The sequence below is a fragment of the Eretmochelys imbricata genome, chromosome 1, assembly GCF_965152235.1.
Source record: "Eretmochelys imbricata isolate rEreImb1 chromosome 1, rEreImb1.hap1, whole genome shotgun sequence".
NCBI classification, from domain to species: domain Eukaryota; kingdom Metazoa; phylum Chordata; order Testudines; family Cheloniidae; genus Eretmochelys; species Eretmochelys imbricata.
The window spans coordinates 13,868,623-13,894,739 of record NC_135572.1 but is presented as its reverse complement, the minus strand read 5'-3'; the positions used below and the strand labels follow the sequence as shown (position 1 = coordinate 13,894,739).

Genomic DNA, 26,117 nt, shown 5'->3' with positions numbered 1-26,117 from the left:
GTGATCACTTGACTAGCTCTGAACAAGAGGCCTTAGGGCGAACATGCATTGGAGGTGGGATGAGCTGGTGACTTACAGTAATCGGTCCTTCCCATCACCGATCTCTAGGATGACTCTGTGGTCCTACTGTGGTTATTTCTTTGTGTTACAGTATCGCTCAGAGCCCTTATCCGGATCGGGGCCCCGTTGGGCTAGGTGCTGTACAAACACAGGGAAGACCCGGCCTCTGCCCAAGCGCTTGCAAATGGGAGTAATGGCCTCAGACATTAGATGCACCTTACAGTAGGTTATTGCAGTGGTTAGGGCACTTGGTGTTGAAGACTGTTCTTCTCCATAGCTCAGCAGGACCTGCCCAGTGCAGCCTAAGGATCAGGAGCTGCAGCCATACGCTTACTCAGTAACACAGCATGTGCTCCCCTGTCGATCTCATCTGTCATGGGCCTGCAGAGCAAGGACAGAGAGCGAGTGATGTCTTGTCGCCCAGCTCGGCTCCAAGGCACCACGAACATGCTTCAGGCCACGACGAGCAAGGCTGCTCATTCAGACAGGCTCTGCCCATCTTCCGACCGCGGTCCTTGCTTCCACCTGCCCTTCGTGCTAGATTAGGCTGCCCCCTCCACTCTCCTCCTCTCAGCAAACCCCGCCGACCGTGCTGTGCAGCCTTGCTGATGTGCTGATCACACCCTACTGTATTGTGATGGCGTCTTTCCAGCCTTGATTCAATTCTCTGAGCCTGTATTGCCAGCTTCCACGCAAGGCTAGTAAGGCACCAAGGTGCAGCGGCTATTGCTGAGAGTCAGGACTTCTGGATTAACGGAGCAGCGTGCCTGACCTGAAGTGCAGATGAAAGTTGGCCTCTTCCCGCCTCAGTTCCTTTGCAAATGGACAGTTTGCCAGCCTGGCCAGCTGCTCTGCTGCAGTCAGGCTCGGGCTGACTGTTCGGGCCCTGTCCTGGCTAATTCTGAATGTGGCAGGTGAGTTGCAGCTGCTAGTGAGCGGCAGGTGTGAGGAAGCTGAGGCAGGCGGCTCATTCGGTTTTAGCTTCAGGCAGGATGTGCTGAGCAGTCAGTGCACCTGGGACTTTTAGACTCAGATCAGCCCAGCAGCTTGTCCTGGCCCTCAGGACAGGTACTATACACCGGACACAAGCCTGGCAACGTCAATCCGGTGCCTACAAAAGGTGGCTCTTTATTAATAAGAGCTCACCAGATCCAGAGGTTCTTACTCCAGCTAAGCTCCCGCTGGCGTCACTGGAGGCTGAGCCTGAAATAAGGGCTGAGCAGAAGGTGAGCTTGAGAATTGTCCCATAATTATTGAATTTTAAATGTCATCTTGACCTCAAAAAGCAATATTGGGGCAACCATATTGTCTTGTCGGACAAACAAATCTGAGCTTGGCTCGCTCATGGGCAAGCCATTTAAAAATATCTCTAGCCTGTACCCTGCAGTCCAGTGTCCATCGGGCAAGGGTGGGGGGTCAGAATCATCCTCTCATCCCCAGATCCTTCACTTTGATGCTGCATCAGCCAGAACCTGTTTTGCCTTTAAATGTGCTGCTTTTTTTTCTTTGTATTGCCATCACCTGGGTTTGGGGAGTGAAAGGGTTAATCCCCCCCCCCTTGTTGCCATGCAGAAGGCAGTGGGTGGGAAGAAGGACCGTTCGCTCTTCCTCTTCACGGACCTGCTGGTTTGCACCACCCTGAAGCGCAAGTCGGGCTCTCTGCGCCGCAGCTCCGTGAGCCTGTGAGTAAAGCAACAATCGGCCTGGAGAGAGGGTCAGGGCTCGCCCAGTGCCACTGCCTGCCACCGTGGGGATGGGGGCCACATGTGCACACCCAGAGACAGCTGCTTTCACCCCAGCCCAACCACCCCAGGGCCCTCCCCTGAGTGGCAGGCAGTTTGGGACCAGCACCTGTGGTGTGTGGTGTTTCCTCTGCTAAGCCCGAACCCCTGGGCTGGTTCTGATCCAGCTTGGATTGTCTCTTTATAAGAATCCAAACACTGTCCAGACTGAAGGACCCCAATGGAGAACTGCCCTATGGACCGTGTTCTGTGGGTACCCAGGCCAGGCCATTGGCTCCAGTGGGGCAGCAGGGAAGAATTGGTCCCCATGTACTGTCCAAAGTCATCTGAGCCTCTTGCCCACTCCAGCCCGCACCCACCGATTTATTTGGAGCAGGGCAGGTCAACTGCACACGTGCCCTTCCCCAGCACAGACTGTCTCTAAACACACAGGACAGGCCCAATCCTGCGAGGGACTGAGCTCCATCACAACACCCAGGCCTTCAGTGATGGCAAGTTTGCCCAGGGCAGGGGTACAATGGCCCAGCCCTTCACAGTCACTGCTGTGCTGCGGGGGCTGGAGCTGGCTGGCACAGGGCAGAAAGTGGGCCAGGGTGGCTGGAGAGGGGGTGGGACCCGGCATTCTGATTAGCCTGCCCTGGGGGTGGGGGATTCCTCTGGAGTCCCCCAGCAGAGCCCAGAGAGAATCCCTGTCTGTGGGTGCCAGGGGCTGTTGCAAGAGCCCCGCACCCCATACGTCTGTAGGGTGGGATCAGACCCACGGACTTCACAGTGCGTTGAGAACACTCAATGCCACGCAGGATTGGTCCCTATCTGCCCAACCAGGGATGTCAATTTCCCTTCCTCCTTGCTGTTTCCCTGTGGCTTCCATTCTCTCTCCCCCTTTCAGTCCCAGCACTCCCCACAGCTGGGCGTTTTGGGATCTATTTTGGGATCCGCGCACATCCCAAAATAGAAAGGGTGGCGTTTTGGCTCCCTGGGCGTTCTGCCCGCCACGCTGAGGCAGAGCAGGTCAATGGGCCTTGTGGGAGGTATGGGCTGGGGATTAACTCGGCTGGGACCCCCTGAAATGCTAAAGCCAAAGCCAGCCTTGTTCCCCATCCTGGTAATAAACCCCGGGAGCCAGACTCGAAACACCTGCATATCCACAGCAACATGCCCGGCCTGTGTGCTGTGCTCCCGTGAGCAGGCAGGGATGGGACCCAAACTCCCCAAAGTGCCGAGCATGAGAAAAGAGATGGGTGTGACGCACTCTGGGTTCATCCTGCCAAGACAGCCCAGCTGCTGGCCCTATTTTTAGGCCCGTGATCAGTTCCTGTGTTAATTGTTAATTGTGGCTCTCTTCAGCTTGCCACCCTCACCACCTAGTGGTCGCATTCAGGACTGCGCTCTGGGAATTCATTCATGTCTTTTCTTTTCCAGTTACACGGCTGCCAGTGTTATAGACATAGCCAGCAAGTACAAACTGCTCTGGAAACTGCCCCTGGAGGATGTCGACATTGTGAAAGGTCTGTACCGACATCATTTGTATTACAGCAGTGCCCGGAAGCCCCCAGTCAAGATCAGAGCCCTGGTGTGCTTAGCGTTGCACAAATGAACGAAAAGACAGCCTGTGCCCCGAAGGGCTTACAATATGCCGCCTTCGGGAGCCTTTTCTCCAAGCCCCTGCCTGTTACACTGGCTCAGCAGCAAAGGGTCCCCCATCTGTTCTGTCCATGCTGAGCGAAGACCCATCGAGTAGCTCCCCAATGTAAAGTGCTGTATTGTGCTGCGTTTAACAAAATTGTTACAGGGACAGATGCTGTGCTCAGCTGTTTTACAATAAACTTCAATAACATGAACATTTAAATAGCTGAGAAACAAGCCCTCGTGTCCCCCCCAGATGCTATAACTACCAAGCCCCATATAGCTCCAGAGATGCAACTTTTACTGGAGTGCTGGGCTCTATTTGTCGCACACTTCAGTATTCTTATAGGGATTTGCAGACGACTCACTCAGTTATTGAGTTAAATACTGGCTACCGATGTGCATCACTGCCCTCTGCTGTTTAGACTCAGAACTTCTTGACTGTGTGTCGTAAGCCCTCCACTGCCAGCAGCTAGTGGAGATTCTTCTTTAGCTCAAGTGGCAAATGCCTGTGCTTTCGAGGCAGGAGGATCTGAGTTCAGTTTCTGTGAAGTTCCCAGTAGCTGTGGTTTGCAGCTTAGCAACCCAGGGCATGCTACTGTATCTTTTCCTTAGCAATAGATGCATACAAAATAACTGAACCGTTCAGTGCATTTCATATTGGACTGCAGAAAGCAGTAGAAGATATAGCATTGGGAATGTCTATTATAGCCTCTCTACATATCGGAAATGTCAGCAGAGGACACAGCAGGTGGCCCAGCAAGTCTTTTCCATCTGTTATTTCTGTGATTCACGCATGTGTCAGGGCTCCTGTCCTCCTGCCCAGCACCGGCTAGTGCAGGGTGACCACTGTGTTCCAAACTGGGCCTCTTCTAGGGAGAACAGGAACAAAGGGCAAACTGTATAACAGACTGTGGGGCAGGGTCTCCCAGAAGGCCCGGGCCAGGCAGCGGGAGGCCGAAGGGGACACCTGGGCGCCACCCAGATTCTGAGCAGTTCCTGGAGCTGATGTAGACCCTGGAGTCTGCTCTAATGCTCAGCTATCCACAGGCTCCCCTGCAACCCCAAATAGCCAGAGCACACAGCAGTCCAGCCACTTCCATCCTTGCCATGGCCCTGGGGAGATGGGGGTGGAGTGGCAGGGAGGGGCCAGAATCTGGTCCTATAGCCCCTTTCAACCCTCATGAAAACAATCACAGGTTTTTGTGCCTCAAGGCCCCAATCCTCTCACCAGCACCCGGCCTGAGTAACTCAGCTAGCTATTAGGGGCCAGTCCGCCCCAGCCCGGGCCACAGGGTGGGAGTGGAGTTGCTCCCCAGGCCTTACCCCTGTGTAATTGCTTAGTAGCTGCTGCAGCCCTAGTGACTGGCTCCTCCTCAGAGTGGGTGGGTGGAAGGATTGGGGGAGTGGCTGGCCCTCCCTTGGCCAGGGCTCCTGATGGTGTAAACACATTAATCCCTTGGCGCCAGAGGGGGCATCGGCTCCTGCGTCAGTTTCTCTCAGGAAGCCCCCAAGCTCCAGCATCCGGGGACCAGTGCTGCGAGCGGGCCCAGGGCAGCTGGGGGGAGGCTACCTCACTCGGGAATGACTCACCGAGCCATGGGTCCTGATGACTCTAGCAGGGGCTCTGCCGCGTGGGAATCACTCCGTGCATGGGAACCCAGCCCTCACACTGAGCATAGCCAGCTGGCTGCTGTGTGCAGCAATGTTCTGCAGACAATGAGTGTGGGAGAAAGTGGGGGAGGAGTCGCGCTGCCTGATGCCCATCACAGCAGCCCTCCCAGAGGGCTTCACAACCCTGAAGTGCCCTGGCAGAAGGGATCCGTGAGCAGTAATGGCCTAGCCTCTCTGGGTTAAATTCACCCACGTGCAGGCCAGCACAGGGTTTGTGCCCCATCAGCTGACAGGCTGAACAAGCCCCTGGGGCCTGCATTTCCAGCTGATATTCATGATGCAGGCGTGCCCTCCTCCAGCTCCTGGATAATCCAGTGGTCTCAGTGCAGACCTAAGTGGGCCTTTGCACTGGGGTGAATTTCACCCACTTAGCACAGCAGGCACCTCCAAGGGGCTGGAAGAGTATGTCCCAGTCCCAGCCCTGCAGAGCAGGGCAGCCCCAGAAGATCCCTAGCATGGGGTCGGGGTCAGCTGGCCCATTTGATTTATGTTGGTGGCCGAGCAGAGATGCAGCAGGGGGACAGGGGAGCCAGAGAAAGGGGGTTGCACCCTGAGGCCAGACAAGGCTGGGTCCGAGATCAGCTGTACAGAAGTTCTTGGTAGCCTAGCAGTCAGTGGGGGATGGGGTCTTGTGTGACTCTAACAATATCAGCAGCTGGAGAACAGGAGGGGAGCTGGAGTGAGACCCGGATGAGGCTCGGTTTGTATGTGGCAGTAGAGAATCCAGGGGGAGAAGGAATTAAATGAAACGTTGAGCGGGGGAAGTATTGGGATCCATCCTCCCCCACCCACCGTCTCAGCCCAGCCGCTGCTTGATGTGCCCTGTCGCTCTGTTTGACACACAGGGGCTTCCCAGTCCACCAACCGCGAGAGCATCCAGAAAACGATCTGCCGCCTGGACGAGGACCTGAGCACACTGGGCCAAGTCAGCAAGCTCTCCGAGACCCTCAGCTTCCCCCACCAGGTGAGGGCAGGCTCCTCATGGGGACAGCCAGGGGCTGGGGGCTCCAGTTTAAACCATCTCCCAGGCTCATGGAATCAGCCCTGTCCGACCACTGCAAGGCCAGCTGGGCCCGAGATGACCCATCCTTGGGCACCCTAGAAATACTGCTCCTTGGGCCAGATCGCACCCAGAGTTTTTCAGAGAGGTTCTCAGCGGAGGGCCCGACCTGATCCCCCTACAAGGGCTCTCTCCATCTCCAAGCCATGCAGTGCTGAGCTCCCAGCCTGCTGTATGTTTGTATAAACCTTCCCAGCAGCTGCTTTGCCAAGCGCTGCAGCCTCCTTCCTCGGCTGCGCTCGGCAGGCAGCACTAGTGGTCAAAGGGGATCTAAGCAGAGTCCCTCACCCCGTCTACCCTGCCAGCACCTGCAGCCCAGGGGCTATCCCAGGCCAAGGAGGGGCAGGGTTAATGGGCTATGCAGGAGAGGGGCCAGATAGGATTCTGATATGCCAGGGGGATGGGGGAGTGCTGCGGGATAGATTTAAAAGCCAGCAGGTACCTACTGTGATCATCCAGTCTGATCTCTACCCATACTGTCTGAGTGTGCCCAGTGACTGTATTGGGAATACTCATAGAGCATGGTAAGTCAATATAAGCGAGGGTAAAAGGCTGTAGCTCATAGTGCCTGGGCACATACACAGCTCACAAGCAACTCATGGAGCAGTGTTAACAGACTGACCCTCCCATGAAAGAAACCAGACTCCAGCCTGTACAGAGCTGCCTAGATGGCTTTAATCGTGAGGCTCTGATTAACACAATCCAGTGGCCCGCGGGGGACTGGGGTTTGTAACCTCTCTGATAGATATTTTTCCCTTGTTTGGTTTATGAAATTAGTAACTAAGGTCTTGTCTACTCTATTCTCCCTTTGTCTGACTGGAGAATGAGCAGGGTCTGACGTGAGACCTCAGCAGCTCAGGCAGGGAAGCAATCGGCGCAGTTCCATTGATTTTGATGGAGCGACGCTGATTTACACCAGGGAGGGATCTGGCCCTTTTTGTGGCTTGTTTGTTTTTTACCCTCTGTCTAAGCTGAACACCTGACAAACAGTGGGGAGAAAAGCCCTCGTTATTAAAGATCCAACAACGCACACCCTGCCCCATCCCTCTGCTAGTGGTTTGGAAAATTCCTGCTCCCGTTCTCTTGGTTCTCCAAGGAGACTTGCAGCAAAAACGGGAAAGACAAGACTTGAGGTGTGTGCTGTCTCCAATGTAAGAAACAAGCAAAAATCTTTTGAGCCTCTTTCTTTGTCCATCATAGAGAAGCAAAAAAAAAAAGGCCACAAGCCCCATTTGTTTTTCCTAGATCAGCGTTAAGGATGAGTATGATGATCAGATAGGGGTTGTCTGCCATAACAGGGGACTCAATTCGAGATCCCTTCCGGTCCTATGTCCTGTCACAGTAGCGGTGTATAGAGACCCCAGTCCAGATCAGGGCTGTATTATCTCTACCGCTGGTGACTGCGCCTATCCCACAAGAACAAGCCGGGGGGGCTGAGATTTCTGCCATTTGGGGCCACAGTCTGGTGAGACAAGCTCATGAGATTGTGGCCCCATCAGATCAGAACGTGCTTCGGGCACTGGGTGAGACCCTGGAACCTGAACTCCGGCTCCCCCCGCCCAGCCAAATCACGCTCAAATCTGCCATCCTCTGCCCACTTAGAGCTGCTTATTTTTGTACACTTTGCTCCACACTCCAGCTGTTAAGAGGCAGCTTCTTCATCCCCACTCTGATGACAGGTGACTGCTCCTTGAACGCCAGCCACTGTGGCACGTTAGCCCCCACTTATATTCACCCTCATTAGACCCAATCAGACCCTGATTCCCAGGGGAGGCTGGTGTTGCTAGGGGCAGCATGGCAGTCCCCAGGTTCTGATGCTGAATTTGGCATCATCATCTGGCACCTCGATTACCGCAGCATCCTTCTCTCTGGCCTGGAGGAATGTGACCCTCATAGCCCCTCATAGCTGCTGCTGCTGCATTTCCTTCACCCGTCGCTTTGCCCCCTCTTTGAGCCCCTCTGCGGGCTCCCCTTTCTCTGTCACATCGAACGTAAGCACCTTGTCTTCCCTTCCAAGGCCCTTCACAGTCAGTCCCCAACCTCCCCCATCAGCTGTGGATGAGCAGTGAGAGGCAGTCCCTGCCCAAAACAGCGACACCCTATAGGGACAGGAAAGGAGCACTGTCACCCTCTTTTACACATGGGGACTTGAGGCACAGAAAGGCTAAGTGACGCGCTCAAGATCCCTCAGGAAATCTGTGGCAGAGCTGGGAGTTAAACCCTCATCTTCTAGGTCCCCATCCACCACCTCAACCACAAGACCATCCTTCCTCCCTGAAGCCCGCTTCCCCTCCAGATTAAAAATGCTCTTCCCGTTCCTGTGTGCGTCCCCAGAGCCTGGATGACGTCATCAAAGACCTGATGGCCGCCATACACCGGGAGCTGGCAGAGAAGCAGTCCCTCTCCTTCACCATGTCCTTCCCTCCCAACAAAGTGGAGCTCACCACCACCAAAGCCGACGGCACCGAGTCCTTCATCTTCGAGTTCCCCAACCCCGACGCACGGCACAGCTTTGAGCAGGCCTTCGAGGACACCAAGAAGAAACTGGGTAACTAGCTCCGCAAATGGGGTCCTGATGTGATCCCCACTAAATGCCGTAGGAAGATTCCCATTGATATCAGTGGGAGTTGTTCTCAGGGCTCCAGTTAGGGTATTATCCCTGAGAATCAGTCCTTCCTTGGCTAGGGAGCTAGCTAAGCAGGGGCTGGCTGGGTCACTTCTGGGCTGGGAGACTGCCAAGGAAAACCCTAGCTGCTGCAGAAAATTCCACTGATAACCTATCAGGTGGCACTCTTCCTTCTGTGTCTGTCAAAGCCCCAGTGTGGTGTTGGGGAGGTGCTAAATCAGTCGTTCTCAAACGTTTGTTCTGGTGACCCTTTTCACATAGCAAGCCTCTGAGTGCGACCTCCTAAATAAATTAAAAACACTTTTTTATATATCTAACACCATTATAAATGCTGGAGGCAAAGTGGGGTTTGAGACGGAGGCTGACAGCTTGCGACCCCCCATGTAATAACCTTGCGACCCCTTGAGGGGTCCCGACCTCCAGTTTGAGAACCCCTGTGCTAAATGAAATTGACTGGTCATTGAAAGATCCCAAGACATGTTTTGCTCAGAGAGGGGGTGTTATCCTTTGTGCCTTAGAATCATAAACCCATGGAGTTAGACAAGATCACAAGGGTCATCTAGTCTAACCCCCTGCCAAGATGCAGGATTTAGCCAAATTCCAGTTTGGTAAAAGACATGCTGCCCAGCTCATCTGCCGTTTCAGCTGAACACGGTATTTTCGACTTCCTGCACTAACCCATTGCCCGGTGGTGTTGTGCGCTGTTAAGCAACTGCGGCGTTCCACCCCAGAGGTGGCTGCATTTCAGCGGTGGGTGTTGTGGTCCCTGTCTCTATGCTGTGCAAAGCCTTCTGGCCTGGGGCATTTGCTGCGGTCTGAAATTACTGCTATTGATTGCTATAGCCACAGGCTCGCTGACCTAGCTTTTCTTGTCTTTCTTTTCCTGTGTCCAGCTTCTCACAAAAATTGCCTGGACCCGGAATTCCTGAAGGCGATCCCGATTATGAAGACACGCAGCGGGATGCAAGTACGTTGGCCTTTGATAACGAGACCTACAGAGTTTGCTCAGTTCCCTTCCCCTTGTCCCCGAGCTCCCTCCCACACCTCTGGTGTAGCATTAACCCACTGCGTTGTAGAGAAGAGCCTGAACCACACCCCACATCTGAATTTTGGGGTGTCCGGGATCTGAGTCCAGATTGGGATTTCAAACGCCAGAGTTTGAGGCTCTTTAGAGCGGTGGGATTGGTGTGGCCCATTATGGGCATAGGCCCTTGGAGTGAATGGAAAGACTCCAACTGACTTCAGTGAGCTTTAGGTTGGGCCCATAAGGGCTACCTGTAAAATTGGATTCAGATCCCAAACCTCTCTGTGTCCTGGTCTGGGTTTGGCTGTTAGTCTCTACTATACCTGATCCCTATTTCCGCTCCCCCCCACCCCCACCACCATCACCTGGTGCCCGAGAGCAAGATGCTGCTTGTTGTGGGGACCAGTGCAGCCCCGAGCGCTCTGTGTTGTTTCCAGAGACAAAAGCTGCCGCCCACTGGCCTTGATCTGCAGAGGCGTGTTCCTATGGGAACCCAAAGGTCACATCAAGCCCCAGTTTCATGCAGTTCCTGCAGGCTGACAAGAACAGGCCCTTAAGTCTTTTACCCAGCCAGAAACCCATGCCCCTTCCTTAACACAGGTCACCCCTGGCCTGGTGGGTGGGGTGCGTCACTGGCTGCAGGTGCAGAGAAGCGGGGGCTGTTCTTTCTTCATGGGATCCTCGTGCTGATCTGACAGCCCTCTGTCTGCACAGGGCAGATGCAGGACAGCCGAGGGCAAGCCACGCATGCCCTCGCCACCCTGCCAGCTGTTTTAAAGCCCCTGGCCCTGCTTTGCAGAGCAACCAGGTGGTGCCAGCTGTGACTGCGTTTGCTTTGCGCTGTGGATACCTGTCTGCAGGGCTCGGGACTGTTGTATGCTCAGGTTACTGGGCTCTCTGCAAAATCAGTGCAGCAAGGTGTGTCAAGGGATCGCAGCTGCATGGCAGGCGCTCTCCCGCAGGGCTGAGGAAGCTCCCCGCCGAACACGTGCAGGGCTCAGCCTCAGACGTGGGAGGGAGGCTTTGGCGCTGTCTTCTCTTTGGTTGTGACGAAGTTCAAGCCAGGGATCCGGAGACATCACTGCACATCACTGGAACAATACTAACGCCCCCGTTCTGTGGGACGGAGAGTGGCTCCTGGCATGGCAAAACAGGCTAGTGCCCTCACAGTGGAAATATTGGGGGGCAGATCTATGTTTCTGCCCCCCCAATATCACACGGAGGTGAGAGCAGGACCCGACTACATTCCCCCCTGCATGCATGCACCAGGGAAGTGGGGTCTTCTCCTCGTTAGAGGTCCTGGGACATTTTTCCAGAGGCGTGGGGGTATTAGCCCTGGTGTCCTGGCCAAATTCCATTGCATTGTACATCTCTAATTTCCCCTGCAGTTTGGATTGGCAACGGTATTCTTCTTCACCTCCTGTCCTAAACCATAGGGTGGTGTTTCAGTGAGGTGTTAAGCAGCTGCTATGTTCCACCCCACAGGTGGCTGCATGCCAACGGTGACACGTGTGTATCATTTGGGATGAACCGTACTATTGAAAAGGAAACTGGTTTTATTCAAACCAAGAGAGAGAGCGCGTCCTCTGTCCTGTGCCCTCCTTCCCTGCTTTGCCCCCGGCCCGGCTGCTTTGAGACGTTCATCATGAAGGCCTTTCAGTACAATTTAAAAATGACCTGAAACTTCCTTGTCTTTTGCCCCCTTCCAGTTCTCTTGTGCTTCTCCCAGTCACAGCAGCCCCGAGAACGCCTACGAGGTGTGGGTGTGTAACAGCGACGGCTACGTGGGGCAGGTCTGCCTTCTCAGCATCAAGAAGGAGCCCACAGTGGAGGCCTGCATAGCGGTGTGCTCGGCCAGGATCCTCTGCATCGCTGCTGTGCCGGGCCTCAAGAGAAGCTTCAGGTACAAGATGCCAGCGCATCCGGGGCTGGAAGGAAACAGGGACTGATGCGGGGATGGACTCAGGACCCCGGCACCACAGGAGCAGGCTTAGTGCTGGGTATCTGCCCGGGAGAGGAAGGGGACACAGGGGACACCACTGAGGCCTGTGAGTGCATGAGGCATCAGAAACAAAGAGGAGGTTCCTAGGATAGCTGTGAGGAGAGGCAGGCTGGCCCAGTGGTCAGGTGCTAGCCTGGGACTCAGGAGAGCAGCATTCCAGTCTCTTCTCTGCCCCAGACTTCTTGTTTTAATAGGAGTTGGATGCCTGTTAAAACCCAGGCCTTAGTCTCTACACACCCTGGTTCCCCAGCTGTCCAATGGGGATACTCACACTGCTCTACCTCACAAGATAAACACATCAGAGACGGGGAGGCATTCAGATAGTTCAGGGGTCCCAGAGCCTGGGCTCCGGACCAAGCCCGGACATCTCCACTGCAACTTTACAGCCCTGCAGCCCTGTGAGCCCAAGTCAGCCAGCCTGGGTCGGCCGCTAGTGTAGAGGTACATAAGATGGGTTCCACGTGCTGGAAGTACTTGCCCTTCAACCTACAGCACCATGCTTTACGGACATGCCACTTCTGATCTTTTGTGATGATTTGAAACATTTTGTGAGTCCTGGCTGTCTCTGGCCCAAGGCAATAGGGCATCTGGCTTTCTAGGCAGAGGGGAAGAGGGAGATAGCAGACATCAGTTGTTATTAAAGCTCCAGTGTAGATTTTCTGCAACATGCGGCATATAATAGAAGTGTTTGGGATTTAATCCTTACAGCAACCCCTCTTAGGCAGGTGAGCCTTCTTATCCCCATTTTAAAGATGGGCAAACTGAGGCACGGTGGCTTTCCCAATGCACAGGTCAAGTCAGTAGCAGAGCTAGGATTAGGATTACATCAGTTTGTCACTCTAATAACAGGGAGCATCCCGAGTCCCTGGTGAGTCCAACCTCCGAGCCGGCTCCTTCGGCGCTGGATGACTCCGGGCCCCAGCAGTGCCTACACATCTCCATCTCCGGCTCCTCGATAGAGCTCTCTGAGCCCATGGACAGCGCCAACAGGGAGCTGATGCCTTTTGACAGCGACGATACAGACGATGAGTCCTCTCCAAGCCCATCAGGCACACTCCAGAGCCAGGCCAGCCACTCCACCATCTCCTCTAGCTTTGGAAGTGAGTCATCAATTCTTAGGCCACTAAATGACTGAGCCCTGCTATTATGGGGGAGCTGGTAGTGACCCTAACACTTTCCATGAAAAGGATTCTTGTGACCTTTTCTTAGAGAAGCTCTCGCACCGTCATTAATTGCATCAGGCCTTTGATATTCGACAAGAGAAAGCCCTCAGACTAGAGGGGTACCTTTTCTTTGTCCCACGAAAATCCATTCAACTTTGGCTGAGCTATAAACCATCAAATCACCATTCCCTTTGCTGGCTTGCGTTTCTCAGGGAAATCTTGTTGCAGTCACTAATAATCGAATTTGTTTTCACTTTTTTTCTTTTAAAAACAAACTCTAGGAAATGACATACAAGAAAATGACGTTAAGAGGTCGTTATTAAGGTTGCAAAATCAAGCACTCGCTAGTTTAGAGATGCTAGAATTGTTCAGCCACTTTGTGTGTATGCATTATGATACAGTCTTTAATTAGGTAATCAAGTACTACTTTTTCCCATAGGATCCCTGCCTCATTCAGTGCACAAGATTGACGCACAGGGGGCAGAATGAGGCTGCACTGGAAACTGTGTATATGGCATTTTCCTAACTTCTAAGTGCTTGACTTTGCAACCTGAACAATGTTCTTTGTATGTTGTTTTTTAATATGTAATAAATGTCCATGTCTGCAGTGCTTTTGTAGCCATGTTGGTCCCGGAATATGAGAGAGACCGGGTAGGTGAGGTCATGTATTTTATTGAACCAGCTTTTGATGCTGGAAGGCGCTTTCGAGCTATACAGAACCAGAGTGTCTTCTCCAGTCCTGAGGAAGAGCTCTCTGGAGCTCGAAAGCTTGTCCCTCCCACCCACATAATTTGGTCCAATAAAAGGTATTAACCTCACCCACCTTGTCTCTCATCCAGATATTGGAAATATTTTACATGTATATTTAATATATCGCTAATCTTGGTGTCCTGACTGCAGTAGGACCAGGATTTGGATTCTGATTTCCAGTATAAATCCAGTGCAACTCCACTAAGTAAATGGATTTACTCTGAATTTGGGTCGGTGCCTTTGAGAACAGAATCTGTCACCCTCTGCAGAAGGTTTGGGGATTGCTCCTACAGGATGAAAAGTGCCATGGAAATGTGAGATACTAGACAATGCTGAAAGTCCCGGTGCCTTTTGTTATGTAACTTGTCCTGGGCTCCCATCAGAGGGCACTAACCACTGTGCTATTCAGCTACAGTATGAAACATCCCAGGTCAAACTCTGCCCTCAGCTGCACTAGTGTAGGTCCATAGTACCTCCATCTGGTGCCTAGACACCGTGGTGATGGGTGCAAGAGAAATTCTTTGAAATAGATTAGGTTAAACCAGAGTCGACTAGATTGGGTTCAGTGGGAATGAGCGAGTTAATCCAGAATCACACTGATCAGAATCTGATCCTAAAACCTCCTGGTTTGTGTGTTCCTGTCACCTTTCCTTGTCCAGATGAAGAGATCCCCAGCTCCAAAGATGTGGCAGCTGAAACCACCAGCTCAGAGGAGGAGCAGGACCCAGGCTTCCTTCCCATCTCCAGCACCTTCAGCCAGAACAGGAATAGCGAGAGCCCCATGGATGGGCGGGCGATGAGGAGGTCAAGCCGAGGGTCCTTCACGAGGGGCAGCTTGGAGGACCTGCTGAGCATAGATCCTGAGGCGTATCAGAGCTCAATGTGGCTGGGCACAGAGGATGGCTGGTGGGTCAGCTAGGAGCAGGCAGAGTATTGGAAAAGGGGTGGGTGGTGGCTTGGCGGATGTCACCTGATCCTGCCGGCCTGCATGCAAACATTGCTGAGCCGACTTCCTTTGGTAGCCTCTGGAATGGATGGCTGTGCTGGAGTGAAGCTGCCGATACGGGCGTTATTGGCAGGGGGACTCTTAGCACGCTGGGAACAGGGGGGAAGGCGTGACAAAGGAGGGGATTCAGGTACTCTCTGGGGTAAACCCTGAGAACAGAGGGAGGTGGAGAAAAGAATGTCCACTCAGTGCTTGTGGAGATGCCAAGCCAAACACCGGCCTGGTGTCAGCAGCTGCAGCTGCATTGGTTTATTTGGCATTGTACCCGTTGGCACCGGGAGGATCTCATCAGATCCTGGTGAGCCATATTCTGCGCTGAACAGGTGGGCCAGGCCTCTTAAATCCACCTGGTTAAATGTCCACCTACCACCACATACGGCACACATGGGCATGCACAATGTAAGTGCCCCCACACACAAACACAGGCACGGCATCATGCCCACATGCCCACCATACCCACACACAGGATCTGGTAGGGTGGCTCCTTCTGGCCTTAAACTCTGTGACTGTGTGTCCATCCCTCCATGCACAGCCTCCTCCCCTCCCCTTTCCTCCCCTCCCAACACACACACGCACCTTTTGTGCACACAATCGAGGCCCACACAAGCCTGAAGAAGAGAATGGAAATGTCTGAAAACCCTTGCACTGAGGCACGACCCTGCACCCCAGGGCTGGGAGGCGGCTCACACTTTTGTGTTGGTGTCAGTGGCCCAGGCGTTTGAGCTGACACTTTTGCTGGGCCATTTGCAGGCCCTGAGGAGCTGAGATGGCACAAGAGCTGGTTTTCTGAAGGTCTTCCCCAGCCAGCTCGAGGCTGCCTTGCTCATTGTCCTGGCCCATAAACACAAACACTTCTGCCTGCACACGCCCCTCGTACGTACATAGACACTGCACTGCCCACTCACACCAGGTGAATGGGGGCTCAGCCCCCTCAGCACCAAAAGCTCCAGCCCCTGCCGTGTGAATGAAGAGAAATGCCGTGTGGGTCCTTGATGTGGAGGCCACTCGAGGGCGACCTAAGTACAACGCATGCGCACCACACAGTCAACCTGTGGAACTCATTGCAAGGGGATGTTATGAAGGCCAAAACTATAACTGGATTCAAAAAAGAACTAGATAAGTTCATGGAGGATCGGTCCATCAATGGCTATTAGCCAAGATGGTCAGGGGCGGAACCCCATGCTCTGGGTGTCCATAGCCTTTGGCTGTGTGATGGTGGGACTGGACAACAGGGGATGGATCACTCGATAATTGCCATGTTCTGTTCATTCCCTCTCTAGCACCTGGCATTGGCCACTGTCGGAAGACAGGATACTGGGCTAGATGGGCCATTGGTCCGACCCAGTCTGGCCATTCTTATGTTCTAACCCCTTAAGCAAGCCTTATAAAGGGTGGAACTCACACACACACCTGCCAGTGCGTTCCAGTGTCACCCAGTGCTGCATGCTCCAGAGAGCTGGGAGCCAGTGCTAGGGAGGCTTGCGAATGAGGCCTTTCCCAGCTGCCCCGCGAGTGAGCTTTGCTGCCCTGGCGCTGGTGCCAGTGGAGAAGGAAGGGGAAACTGAGGCTAAGCAGACCTACAGAGTGCGTTTCCAACAAAGCGTTGGGATTTGATGTGACCGGAGCTGCCTCCCGTTTCCCTGTGCCGGGTCAGGGAGCCAGTTCCATCAGCCACAGCAGAGGGCTCTCAGCTGACTCCCTTTGTTTCCTAGCATCCATGTGTACCAGTCCTCAGACAACATCCGCAACCGGAAGAACAGCATGAAGATGCAGCACTCGGCCGCCGTCATGTGCATCTTGTGAGTGGTACACGGCACGAGGCATCAGCTCCTGCCAGGGCCCTGCCTAGGCCTCAGGGGGTACATCTACACAGCAGTTAGACACCTGCGGCCGGCCTGGGCCAGCTGACTTGGGCTAAGGGGCTGTTTAACTGCAGCGTAGCCTTTCACACTTGGGCTGCAGGCCAAGCTCTGGGACCCTGCCACCTTGCAGGGCCCTAGGGGCCAGGCTCCAGGCCGAGCCTGAACCTCTGCCCCGCAACTCAACAGCCCCTTCGCCTGAATCAGCTGGCATGGGCCAGCCACGGGTGTCTAATTGATATGTCTAGGGGTCACCATGATCTCAATAGTAACTAATACAGAGCATAGATGGCCTCAGGGTAAAGGCACTTGAGAGGACCTGGGTTCAGTGCCTGGTTCTGCCACAGACTGCCAGTGGCACCTCAGGCAAGTCACGGCCTCGCTCTGTGCCTCGGTTTCCCCAGCTGTCCGGCAAGGTTAGCACGCCTTCCTTTGTCGGCTTATGTATTCAGACTGTACCGCCTTTGGGGCAGGGACTGTTTCTTGTGCAGTCCCTGGTACAGCGGGGCCTGGATCTCAATTGAAGCCGATGTGTGGGGAGGGTGGGCGCTGGAGCTGTATATGGTGGGGGGTGGGCTGTACAGGATGCTATGTTAGAAGGAGAAACTAGCGGTTGGGTTGAGGATACTTAAGATATGGGGCACTTTGGGGAGGGGAGGAGAGACTAAAGTGCACCGAGGGAGCAGCCTTTTGCAGGAGAGACTTGATTCACTGGGAGCAGCCTCCTCGGAGGGAAGCTGCCGCTGCACTGTCATGGTGACGTCCGTCCCAGGCTAACTGCGTGGGCTTCTCTTCTCGGCAGGTACCTGGATAACCAGGTCTTTGTGTCCCTGGCGAACGGAGAACTCATCATCTACCAGAGAGAGGCAGGTGAGTCTGATGCCAACAGTGCTGCGTGCTGACGTAGGGCCTTGCATGCCGCCGGCCCACAGCGCTTCCCAAGCAGCTGGCTGAGCCTCCCAACTCCCCGGAGAGATGGGTTAGCGTTAAGAGCACTACTGTGCTGATGGGTAGCGGAACAAGAGAGGTTACTTAGCTGAGGGCACACAGTGAGGCGGTGGCAAAGCGGTGCAAAAACCCAGGAGTCCTGATTCCCCATCCCCCTCTCCAATGGCTGCCATCATGTCCTCTGTGGCTTTAGATTAGCTCATCAATTTGGGGCCAACGTTTTCAGAAGCGTCCGCTAATTTGGGGCACCCAAAGGTAATGGGCACTCGCTGGGCACCCAGAGTTACAGGCACTTTTGAAAACGTTGGCCTTCTATTTTTAAAATGCCAGGCTACCCTTTTACTAACTGCTCTGGGCCCCATTCTCCTCTTTCTTACCCTGGTGTAAATCAGGAGTAACTCCACTGAAGCTCGTGCAGTTGGACTGGCGTAAGGAAGAGGAGAACCCAGCCTGGTGTGATCACTTCTCCATGTAGCGTGGCCCTGGCAGTGACAGAAGCGCTGGTATATTTTCACAGCGCTCAGGGCACATGGAATTGAAGATTCCTGGCCAAACTCTGCCCTCACGTAATCAAGACCCCCATTGTAGAGCTGGGGACAGAGCTAACACGGTTCGGACACCAAGGGTCAGATTCTGCTCCCAGCAATGTGGCGCGAATCGGGAGTGACCGGGCTGCCCGTGGGGGAGTCGCTCCGGAATGACGCTGCTGTAACTGGGGACGGGATTCATGGCCTGTAGAATCCACATCTCAGAGGAACGCCTGGGGATGGTGGGAGGAGAAGGAAACATCCTTGAGGTTGCAGAGCAGGTTTATGGCCATAGGCTCCTGGTCCCAGCTCCTTGCGCCAAAGGGGCGAGTCTCTTGCACTGTAGTGAGGAGTCGCTGGAAGTCTGAGATGCAGCCAGGGGGAGGTGGGAGTTCTGAACAAGGTGGGCACTAGAAGTGCCTGGCCAGCTGACTTGGCTGCAGAGTGGCTGCGTCTGTTAGCCCGGGTAGTCTCAGTCTGACGGGCCTCTCCTTAGCTCTGCCACAGGTTTCCTGTGTGACCTGGGGCAAGTCACTTAACTTCTCTCTGCCTCCGTTCCCCCATGCAATGGGCTAAATAGCACAGACCTGCCTCCCAGGGTGGCTCCGAAGCAGCATCAGGGATCTGAGCTCTTCCCCTGGAAGCCACAACAGAGGTGTGCACTGTTACTGTCATCACCATCCTTAACCCCGACTCTGCCCGCTGGTGGCGGTTTGCATGGCCCAGAACATTGCACATGCTCTAGCCCAGCAGGTAGTGCACTAACCTGGACCTTGGAAGACCTGGACTCAAGTCCCTGCTCTGCCACAGGCTTTTGTGGGGCATTAGGCAAATCACCTAACCTCTCCATGCCTCAGTTTCCCACCTGTACATGGCCCTGCCTCCCAGGGGTGCCGTGAGGAGCTTGGATGCTGTGGTGATGGGAGCCATGTAAGTGTCGCTGCTGGGCAGTCGACAGCTAGAGGACATTCAAAGCACCACCCACACATTGTGCCTCATTTTACAGGATGTGTGTCCACCGGCCCACATGGCTGCTGTGCTGTGAGGACCCATGGGGGCAGCTAAGGAGAACGCAACTGTTGATTTCTCCTTTCTCTGTACAGGACATTTCTGGGACCCCCAGAACTCCAAGTCCCTGTCCCTTGGCTCCCCGGGCAGCCCTGTCACTAAGATGGTCTCGGTGGCTGGCAAGCTGTGGTGCGGGTGTCAGAACCGAGTCGTCATCCTCAACACGGCCACACTGCTGCAGGAGGTACCCGCTCGCTTTCCCAGCCCCCAGGAGGGCTCAAGCCAACATGGGGGCGGGGGGCTCAGGAGGCTGGTCATGAACTCTGGGGCCCAGTCTGAGGCCTAATGGAGTCTATGGAAAGACTCCTGTTGATTTCCATGAGCTTTGGATCAGCCCTTTAGTGCAGGACATGCACAGCCCAGAGCCGGGATCTCTGATCAGGAGAGTCATCTCTCTCCTGAGGTAAATAATCCAGCCCCTCGCAGTGAGATGTGTTTAGCCACGAGGGTCTCCCCTCGGTTATTTCCTACATCAGTTTCCAAAAGGCCGTATTCTGCCCTGGGACAGTCCATGGCCAAGCCCCATTGTCTTTGGGCCCCTCTGAGAGTACACCTAGCAGTGACCAATCCCACTGGGAGCTTGTGTGGGATGAGGGTCACCCTGTGAGCAGCAGAGCTCCATGTATAGGTGACCATGGGGGAGATGCTGTGGGAATGCACAAGGGCAGCAGCCCCCTACCGGCCGCCACCGAGGTGGGTGCTGTATAGAGGAGATTAGAGGTGGGAGAAGCAGGCGAGGAAGGGTGGCCTTGTGGTTATAGTAGGTGGCTGGGGAGCTGGGTTCTGTTCTTGGCACCGTCTCTGGATCATGTCACAAAACACCAGGTTTTTGAATTTCCTCTGCTTTTGGGTGCCCGCTGTGAGACATCTAGAGCCCAAATATCCGAGGGGCCAACAGCTATTGGCTTCCACAAGAGGGCGCTCGGCACCTCTGAAAACCATCCCCAGAGTGCCTCCGGGCAAGCACCCAAAATGATGGCACTCAAAACCGGAGTCTGATTTTCACAGTGCTGTCCTGACCCTCTCACCCCGCAGCTGGGACAACGCTGGGATAAAGCTGCTTACCTCCCTCCCTGAGGGGTCTGTGAAGCGCCTGCCATCTTGTACGGAAAAGGCTACAGAAATGCAGTGTATTCGTATATTCCTCTTCATGCATCCTGGACAACAGCCCTCTTATACCTAGCTTGGCTCAGGGGGTGTTGTGCTGATGGATTGGCTCAGGCGTCTTACTGATAGACATGAAAGGCAGCATGGGAGACTGGCTGGAAGACTGGCCTGGGCGTCAGGAGACCTGAGTGTTAATCCCAGCTCCGCTACAAATCACTCCCTCTCCCTGTGCCTCGGTTTCCCCTTGGGCCTTGTCTGTTTAGATTGCAGAGTGAAAGCTCCTTGCTATATGTCTGTACAGCACCTCGCCCACTTGGGCCTTGATCTCAGTTGGGCCGCCTAGGTGCTACCGCAGTGCAAATAATAATAAGGGAGAACTGCCAGGGGAACTTTCCACGAGGAGGAAAAGTCACTTCCTCACCGGCAGGTCTAGATCCCTAAAGCACAGGGCTGCAAGGCACAGAACCAGAGTGGCCCGTTGGCTCTGCTGCCAGTGCAGAGGGTCCCATCCATTGGCAGCAGTACGATGGACGCACTTCTCCTCTCCATCCGCAGCACACGTTCCATATCGGGCAGGACAGCAACCGCAGCGTGACCTGCATGGTGAGCTGCAGCCCAGGTATTTGGATCGCGCTCCAGAGCAGTGCCCAGGTGAGGCTGTACCACGCCACAAGCTACGAGCAGCTGGCTGAAGTCGATATCACGCCCCTGGTCCACAAAATGTTAGCAGGTACCGGCATTGCCTTCGAACGGTTTGTCTGCGGCACTGAGCTATGAAACCCAGGGAGACCTGCCTCTGCGCAGCTGCTGTGTCGGGGCCATAGAGACCAGGTTGTGGGGCTCAGAGAGTTCAGTAGCAGCCATGAGGCAGACCGAGGGGAGGCATCCGAATAAGGCTCACTTTGGGGTCTGCAGATGCCAGCAGGATGCGTTTGGGATCTGATCAGTCATCCCTCCTCAGGCCATCCAGGGAGCTGTCATTTGCTCCCCCTGGCTAGAGTCAGGCTTAGCAAGGGCAGTCACTGGGCCAGCTGCCTCAGCCAGCAGCCATGCCTCTTCCCCCAGGTGACAGTGCGTGCTGTCCCGGTCCCGGCCAGGCCTGTCTCACGCAGAGACAGCAGGCTGTTCTGAGGGGCAAGCCATGGGGAGCAAAGGCCACAGGACCATCCTGTTTCTCTTCCCTTTGGACCATAGCAGAACTCGCATGTTGATTTCCCAGAGAGGACAGGCCGATGTGTAATCACTGCACTCGCAAACCAGGGCTGCCAGAACAGGGGGGCCAAGGGACCATGGCCCTCCCACTTTTCGCCACAGGCCTGGCCCCCTGCCCCTCCTCTTCCCCCCAAGGCCCTGTCACCCGGCCAGGCTGGAAGCTGGAGCCGAGCCCGAGTAAGAGCCTCCCAGGGAGCTGTACCTGCCTGGGTTGGGGGACATGAGAGAAGCCCCCGCCCCATGTCCCTGCCTGCCCCCCGCCCCGCCCAGGGCAGTTAGAGGGTCCGCAGCTCCCACAGCTGCCCGGGCGGCTCTTACCATGGCCCAGCTGCAGCTCTTCATCCCCCAAGGCCTGGCCCCAGGCCAGGCCGGAAGCTGGAGCTGGGTCAGGGTAACAGCCACATGGGCAGTGGTGGGGAGCCGCGGACCCTCCACCTACATTGGGCGTGGTACCTGCGGGGGGCAGAGACAAGGGCTGCTCTCAGGCCTCCGCATCCCAGGCAGATGGAAGGACCTGGGCTCCCTGGCCCGGCTCTGGCTTCCAGCTTGGCCCGAGGGCAGGGCCTCAGGGGGAAGAAGAGGGGCAGGAGCAGGGCCATGGAGGGGATCGGGCCTCGTGGCCCCACCACTTTTAGGAAGAATCCATCACCCCTGCCCCAAACGCCTGACTCAAGAAGCTAGGAAGTCCCAAGGTCTGGCACTGCCCATCCCATGCCATCATGTGACAGAGATCATGTGGGATATGTCCACCTGGCCCAGATGATCCCTGCTTGGTGCCCTGCAGAAAGGTGCATTGCCCAAGGGAGGTGGATGCTGCAGAGAGCTTGACCAATAACCTCCTTTGGTCACATGTGCAAGGGACCTTTTAGAACTTCAGCTCACCTGTGTTTTAACCCCTGGTCCTTCTCTTTGTCCCGCTGGCAGGTTCGGATGCCATTATCCGCCAGCACAAGGCTGCCTGTTTGCGGATCACAGCACTCCTGGTTTGCAAGGACTTGCTCTGGATTGGTACCAGCGCTGGGGTGGTGCTGACGCTGTCCATAACGGCCAACACCACCTCCTTGAAGATGCCCCTGATGCCGGTGGGTTTGTCCCAGGGGCACACTGGCCACGTGCGCTTCCTCACCTCCATCGAACTGCCCGACAACTTTGATATCATCTTTCCGCTGCCGAGAGATCCAGGTGGGTCCAGCAGGAGGGTTTGTACCCGCACTCAGAACCCAGAGATCAGCAGGGGCTGAAATTTCCACGCAACAGCTCCCCACACACACACACACACACCCCCACACCCACACACCCATGGAATCACAGGGCCCATTTTCCCACCTTCAGTTGTGTCTTACTCTTTGGATGGGCCTTCTGGAGGGGTAAGAAGTTGGGGAGGGGGGCAGATATCCAGGATATCAAATCCCACTTAGTCCATCCCCCGTGGGGCCCAAGCAGGATTGTTCCCCTCTAATACCAGATGTGGGCACAAATAACGTTCTAGGAACCACTAAAATGTCCCATGCAATTTTTAGTGGGTCTGTATCTCATGAACACCTTGCTCATGTGAGTCCAAATTTGGACCACTAACCCTACCCCGGACATGCATAAGGCACGGCGATTTTCAAGACAATCTGAGTTGACATGTGGGTTTTAGAGCATTTAGGAAAATCGTCTGTTAAACAGTAAGTGAGTCTCAACCCTCACTATAGCAGAGCTACTGCTCCGCTCTCATTCCCCGGTTCTTTGTCCAGCCTGGTTTTCAATCCTCCAAGAGATGCAGCTTCATCACTACTCCTGGGAGACTAGTCTGGGTGCAGCAGGGTGCAGGTGCTGAGTGCGCCCCCTTATGGCGTGGAATGCTACTGCAGACACCCAGCCTCGGTTTAACATCTCTGTTTGGAGGGGTAGGGGGGGAGGAGAATACCAAAGAAGCCCACCACTGTAGCATTTAACTTCTAAAAGAGGAAATACACAAAAATGAGGAGCTAGTTAAACAGAAATTCAAAGGAACAGTCACAAGAGTGAAATGCCTGCAAGCTGCATGGAAACTTTTTAAAAACACCATAACAGAGGCTCAAATTAAATATATACCCCAAATGAAAAAAACATCGTAAAAGAATAAAAAAAAAGTCACCGTGGCTAAACAATAGAGTAAAAGAGGCGATTAGAGGCAAAAAGGCATCCTTTAAAAATTGGAAGTCAAGTCCTCCTGAAGAAAATAGAAAGGAGCATAAACTCTAGCAAGTCAAGTGTAAACATATAAATATGCAGGCCAAAAAAGAATTTGAAGAGCAGCTAGCAAAAGACACAAAAACTAACAGGAAAAAAATTTTTTTTTTTAAAAATTAAGTACATCAGAAGCGGGAAGCCTGCCAAATAGTCAATGGGCCACTGGAAGACAAGGCTGTTGCAGAGAAACTGTATGAATTCTTTGCATCAGTCTTCACTGCAGAGGATGTGAGGGAGATTCCCACACCTGAGCCATTCTGTTTAGGTGACAGATCTGAGGAACTGTCCCAGACAGAGGTGTTAGTAGAGGGGTTTTGGAACAAAGCCATAAACTAAATGGTAATAAATCACCAGGACCAGATGGTATTCACCCAAGAGTTCTGAAGGAATTCAAATGTGAAATTTCAAAACTACTAAGTGTCTTATGTTACCTGTCACTTAAATCAGCCTCTGTACCAGATGACTGGAGGATAGCTAATATAACACTGATTTTTTAAAAAGGCTCCAGACGCGATCCTGGCAATTACAGGCTGGTAAGCCTAACTTCAGTACCAGGCAAACTGCTTAAAACTAAAGTAAAGAACAGAATTATCAGACACATAGGTGAACACAATTTGTTGGGGAAGCATCAACATGGCTTTTGTAAAGGAAAATCATGCCTCACCAATCTATTAGAATCCTTTGAGGGGGGTCAACAAATGTGTGGAGAAGCATGATTCAGTGGGTATAGTGTACCTGGACTTTCAGAAAGCCATTAACAAGGTGCCTCACCAAAGGTTTGAGGATACAAAATTACTAATGCAAAGTAATGCACATTGGAAAACATAATCCCAACTATACATACAAAATGTGGGGGTTTACATTAGCTGTTACCACTCAGGAAAGAGATCTTGGAGCCATTGTGGAGAGTTTGCTGAAAACATCCACTCAATGTGCAGCGGCCGTCAAAAAAAGTGCGCAGAATGTTGGGAACCATTCGGAAAAAGATAGATAATAAGACAGAAAATATCGTATTGCCTCTATATAAATCCATGGTACCCTCACAACTTGAAAACTGCCTGCAGTTCTGGTTACCCCATCTCAAAAAAAGATATATTAGAACTGGAAAAGGGACAGAGAAGGGCAATAAAAATGATTGGGGGGTGGAACACCTTTTGCCCCCTGGAGTACACACCCAGCTGCCATAGAGCTCAGTCTGTGTAGCTTGACAAAGTGAGGGACTTGATCACAGTCTATAAGTACCTACATGGGGAACAGCTATTTACTAGTGAGTTCTCCAGCCTAGCAGAGAAAAGGTCTAACACAATCCAGTGTCTGGAAGTTGAAAGGAGACAAATTCTGACTGGAGCAGCTTATCAAGGGTCGTGGTGGATGCTCCATCCCTGGCAATGTTTAAATCAAGACTGGATGTTTTTCTAACAGATCTGCTGTAGGAATTTGCGGGGGGGAAGTTCTCCGGCCTGTGTTATGCAGGAGGTCAGACTAGATGGTCACAATGGTCTCTTCTGGCCTGGGAATCTATGAATAAGCTGCCCCTTCCCTCAGTCTCCCTGGAGGTGAGGCTAGCACAGAGCAGAATTCAAGCTGCTCTTGGAAGAGGTGAGCTGGGGCCTTCCAGGGTGAGAAGCCCATTTCTTTTGACCAAGGCTTTCCAAAGCAGTTGAGGAAGGGGGTGTGGGCTTTGGGATGCCTGGTGTGAAACCACATGTGGGTTCTGATTTTTAGCAGCTTGGGTTCTCCGCACTTTCTGAAAATCAGGTCCTCAGGATGAGCCTGCAGAATCACTCAACCCTTAAAACTCCTGGCCTTTGGTGCTTGGGAGGAGAGTGGGGCGTGACAAGGCTCCCTGGGTCGTTACGGCTCATGGCTGTGGAGGGACATAGACTGCTGGGTTTGAGAACCCCTTCGCCACATTCTGTCAGACAGCCGTTCTTTCCGCGCACGCGCTGTGATCTCTCTGGGCTTGTTCCGTTTCCCAGGTACCGAGAAGCTGAGCGACGCAGAAAAGAGAGATTTGGCAAGATACAGGTCCTCCAACATGGTCCTCTCCAAGTCTAAGATGCTGGTGATCAGCGGGGGGGATGGCTATGAGGATTTCAGACTCACCAACAGCAGCGAGACAGTGGGGCGAGATGACAGCACAAACCATCTCCTCCTGTGGAGGGTCTGATCTGCAGCAGCACGGGGCCCCACTGGGGGGAGAGCACCAGCCCCACCCCTGCCTCCTCTTGTCACTAACCGCCCCCGAGCCCATCTCGTCTCCCATCCCGGATGATTTGTGTGTGCCTGGGGACAAGCTCCTCCCAAACACAGCGTCTGCAGCGTGGTGAGAGGAACACGCGCAGCAAACAGATCCTATGGGGCAGCCTGCGCTTACTCCAGCGGTGGGTGTGGGTGTGGGGACAGGGGCACCTGGATGGACAGATTTATGTGGCATGCTTGGAAG

The 26,117-nt window shown here is 53.9% G+C and overlaps 1 protein-coding gene across 1 annotated transcript in view; it reads left to right on the top strand.

Moving 5' to 3' along the window:
- Positions 1-25,841, top strand: part of ARHGEF17 (Rho guanine nucleotide exchange factor 17) — a 235,461-nt gene extending 209,620 nt beyond the window's left edge. Inside the window, exons 10-23 of the mRNA XM_077808016.1 lie at positions 1,633-1,742; positions 3,225-3,310; positions 5,948-6,066; positions 8,497-8,710; positions 9,682-9,755; positions 11,522-11,708; positions 12,645-12,914; positions 14,387-14,633; positions 16,446-16,532; positions 17,395-17,462; positions 19,171-19,319; positions 20,798-20,972; positions 22,379-22,645; positions 25,651-25,841. Coding sequence (XP_077664142.1) covers positions 1,633-1,742; positions 3,225-3,310; positions 5,948-6,066; positions 8,497-8,710; positions 9,682-9,755; positions 11,522-11,708; positions 12,645-12,914; positions 14,387-14,633; positions 16,446-16,532; positions 17,395-17,462; positions 19,171-19,319; positions 20,798-20,972; positions 22,379-22,645; positions 25,651-25,841 — 2,244 coding nt within the window. The remainder of the gene's footprint in view (positions 1-1,632; positions 1,743-3,224; positions 3,311-5,947; positions 6,067-8,496; positions 8,711-9,681; positions 9,756-11,521; positions 11,709-12,644; positions 12,915-14,386; positions 14,634-16,445; positions 16,533-17,394; positions 17,463-19,170; positions 19,320-20,797; positions 20,973-22,378; positions 22,646-25,650) is intronic.
- The last annotated feature ends 276 nt before the right edge of the window (positions 25,842-26,117 follow it).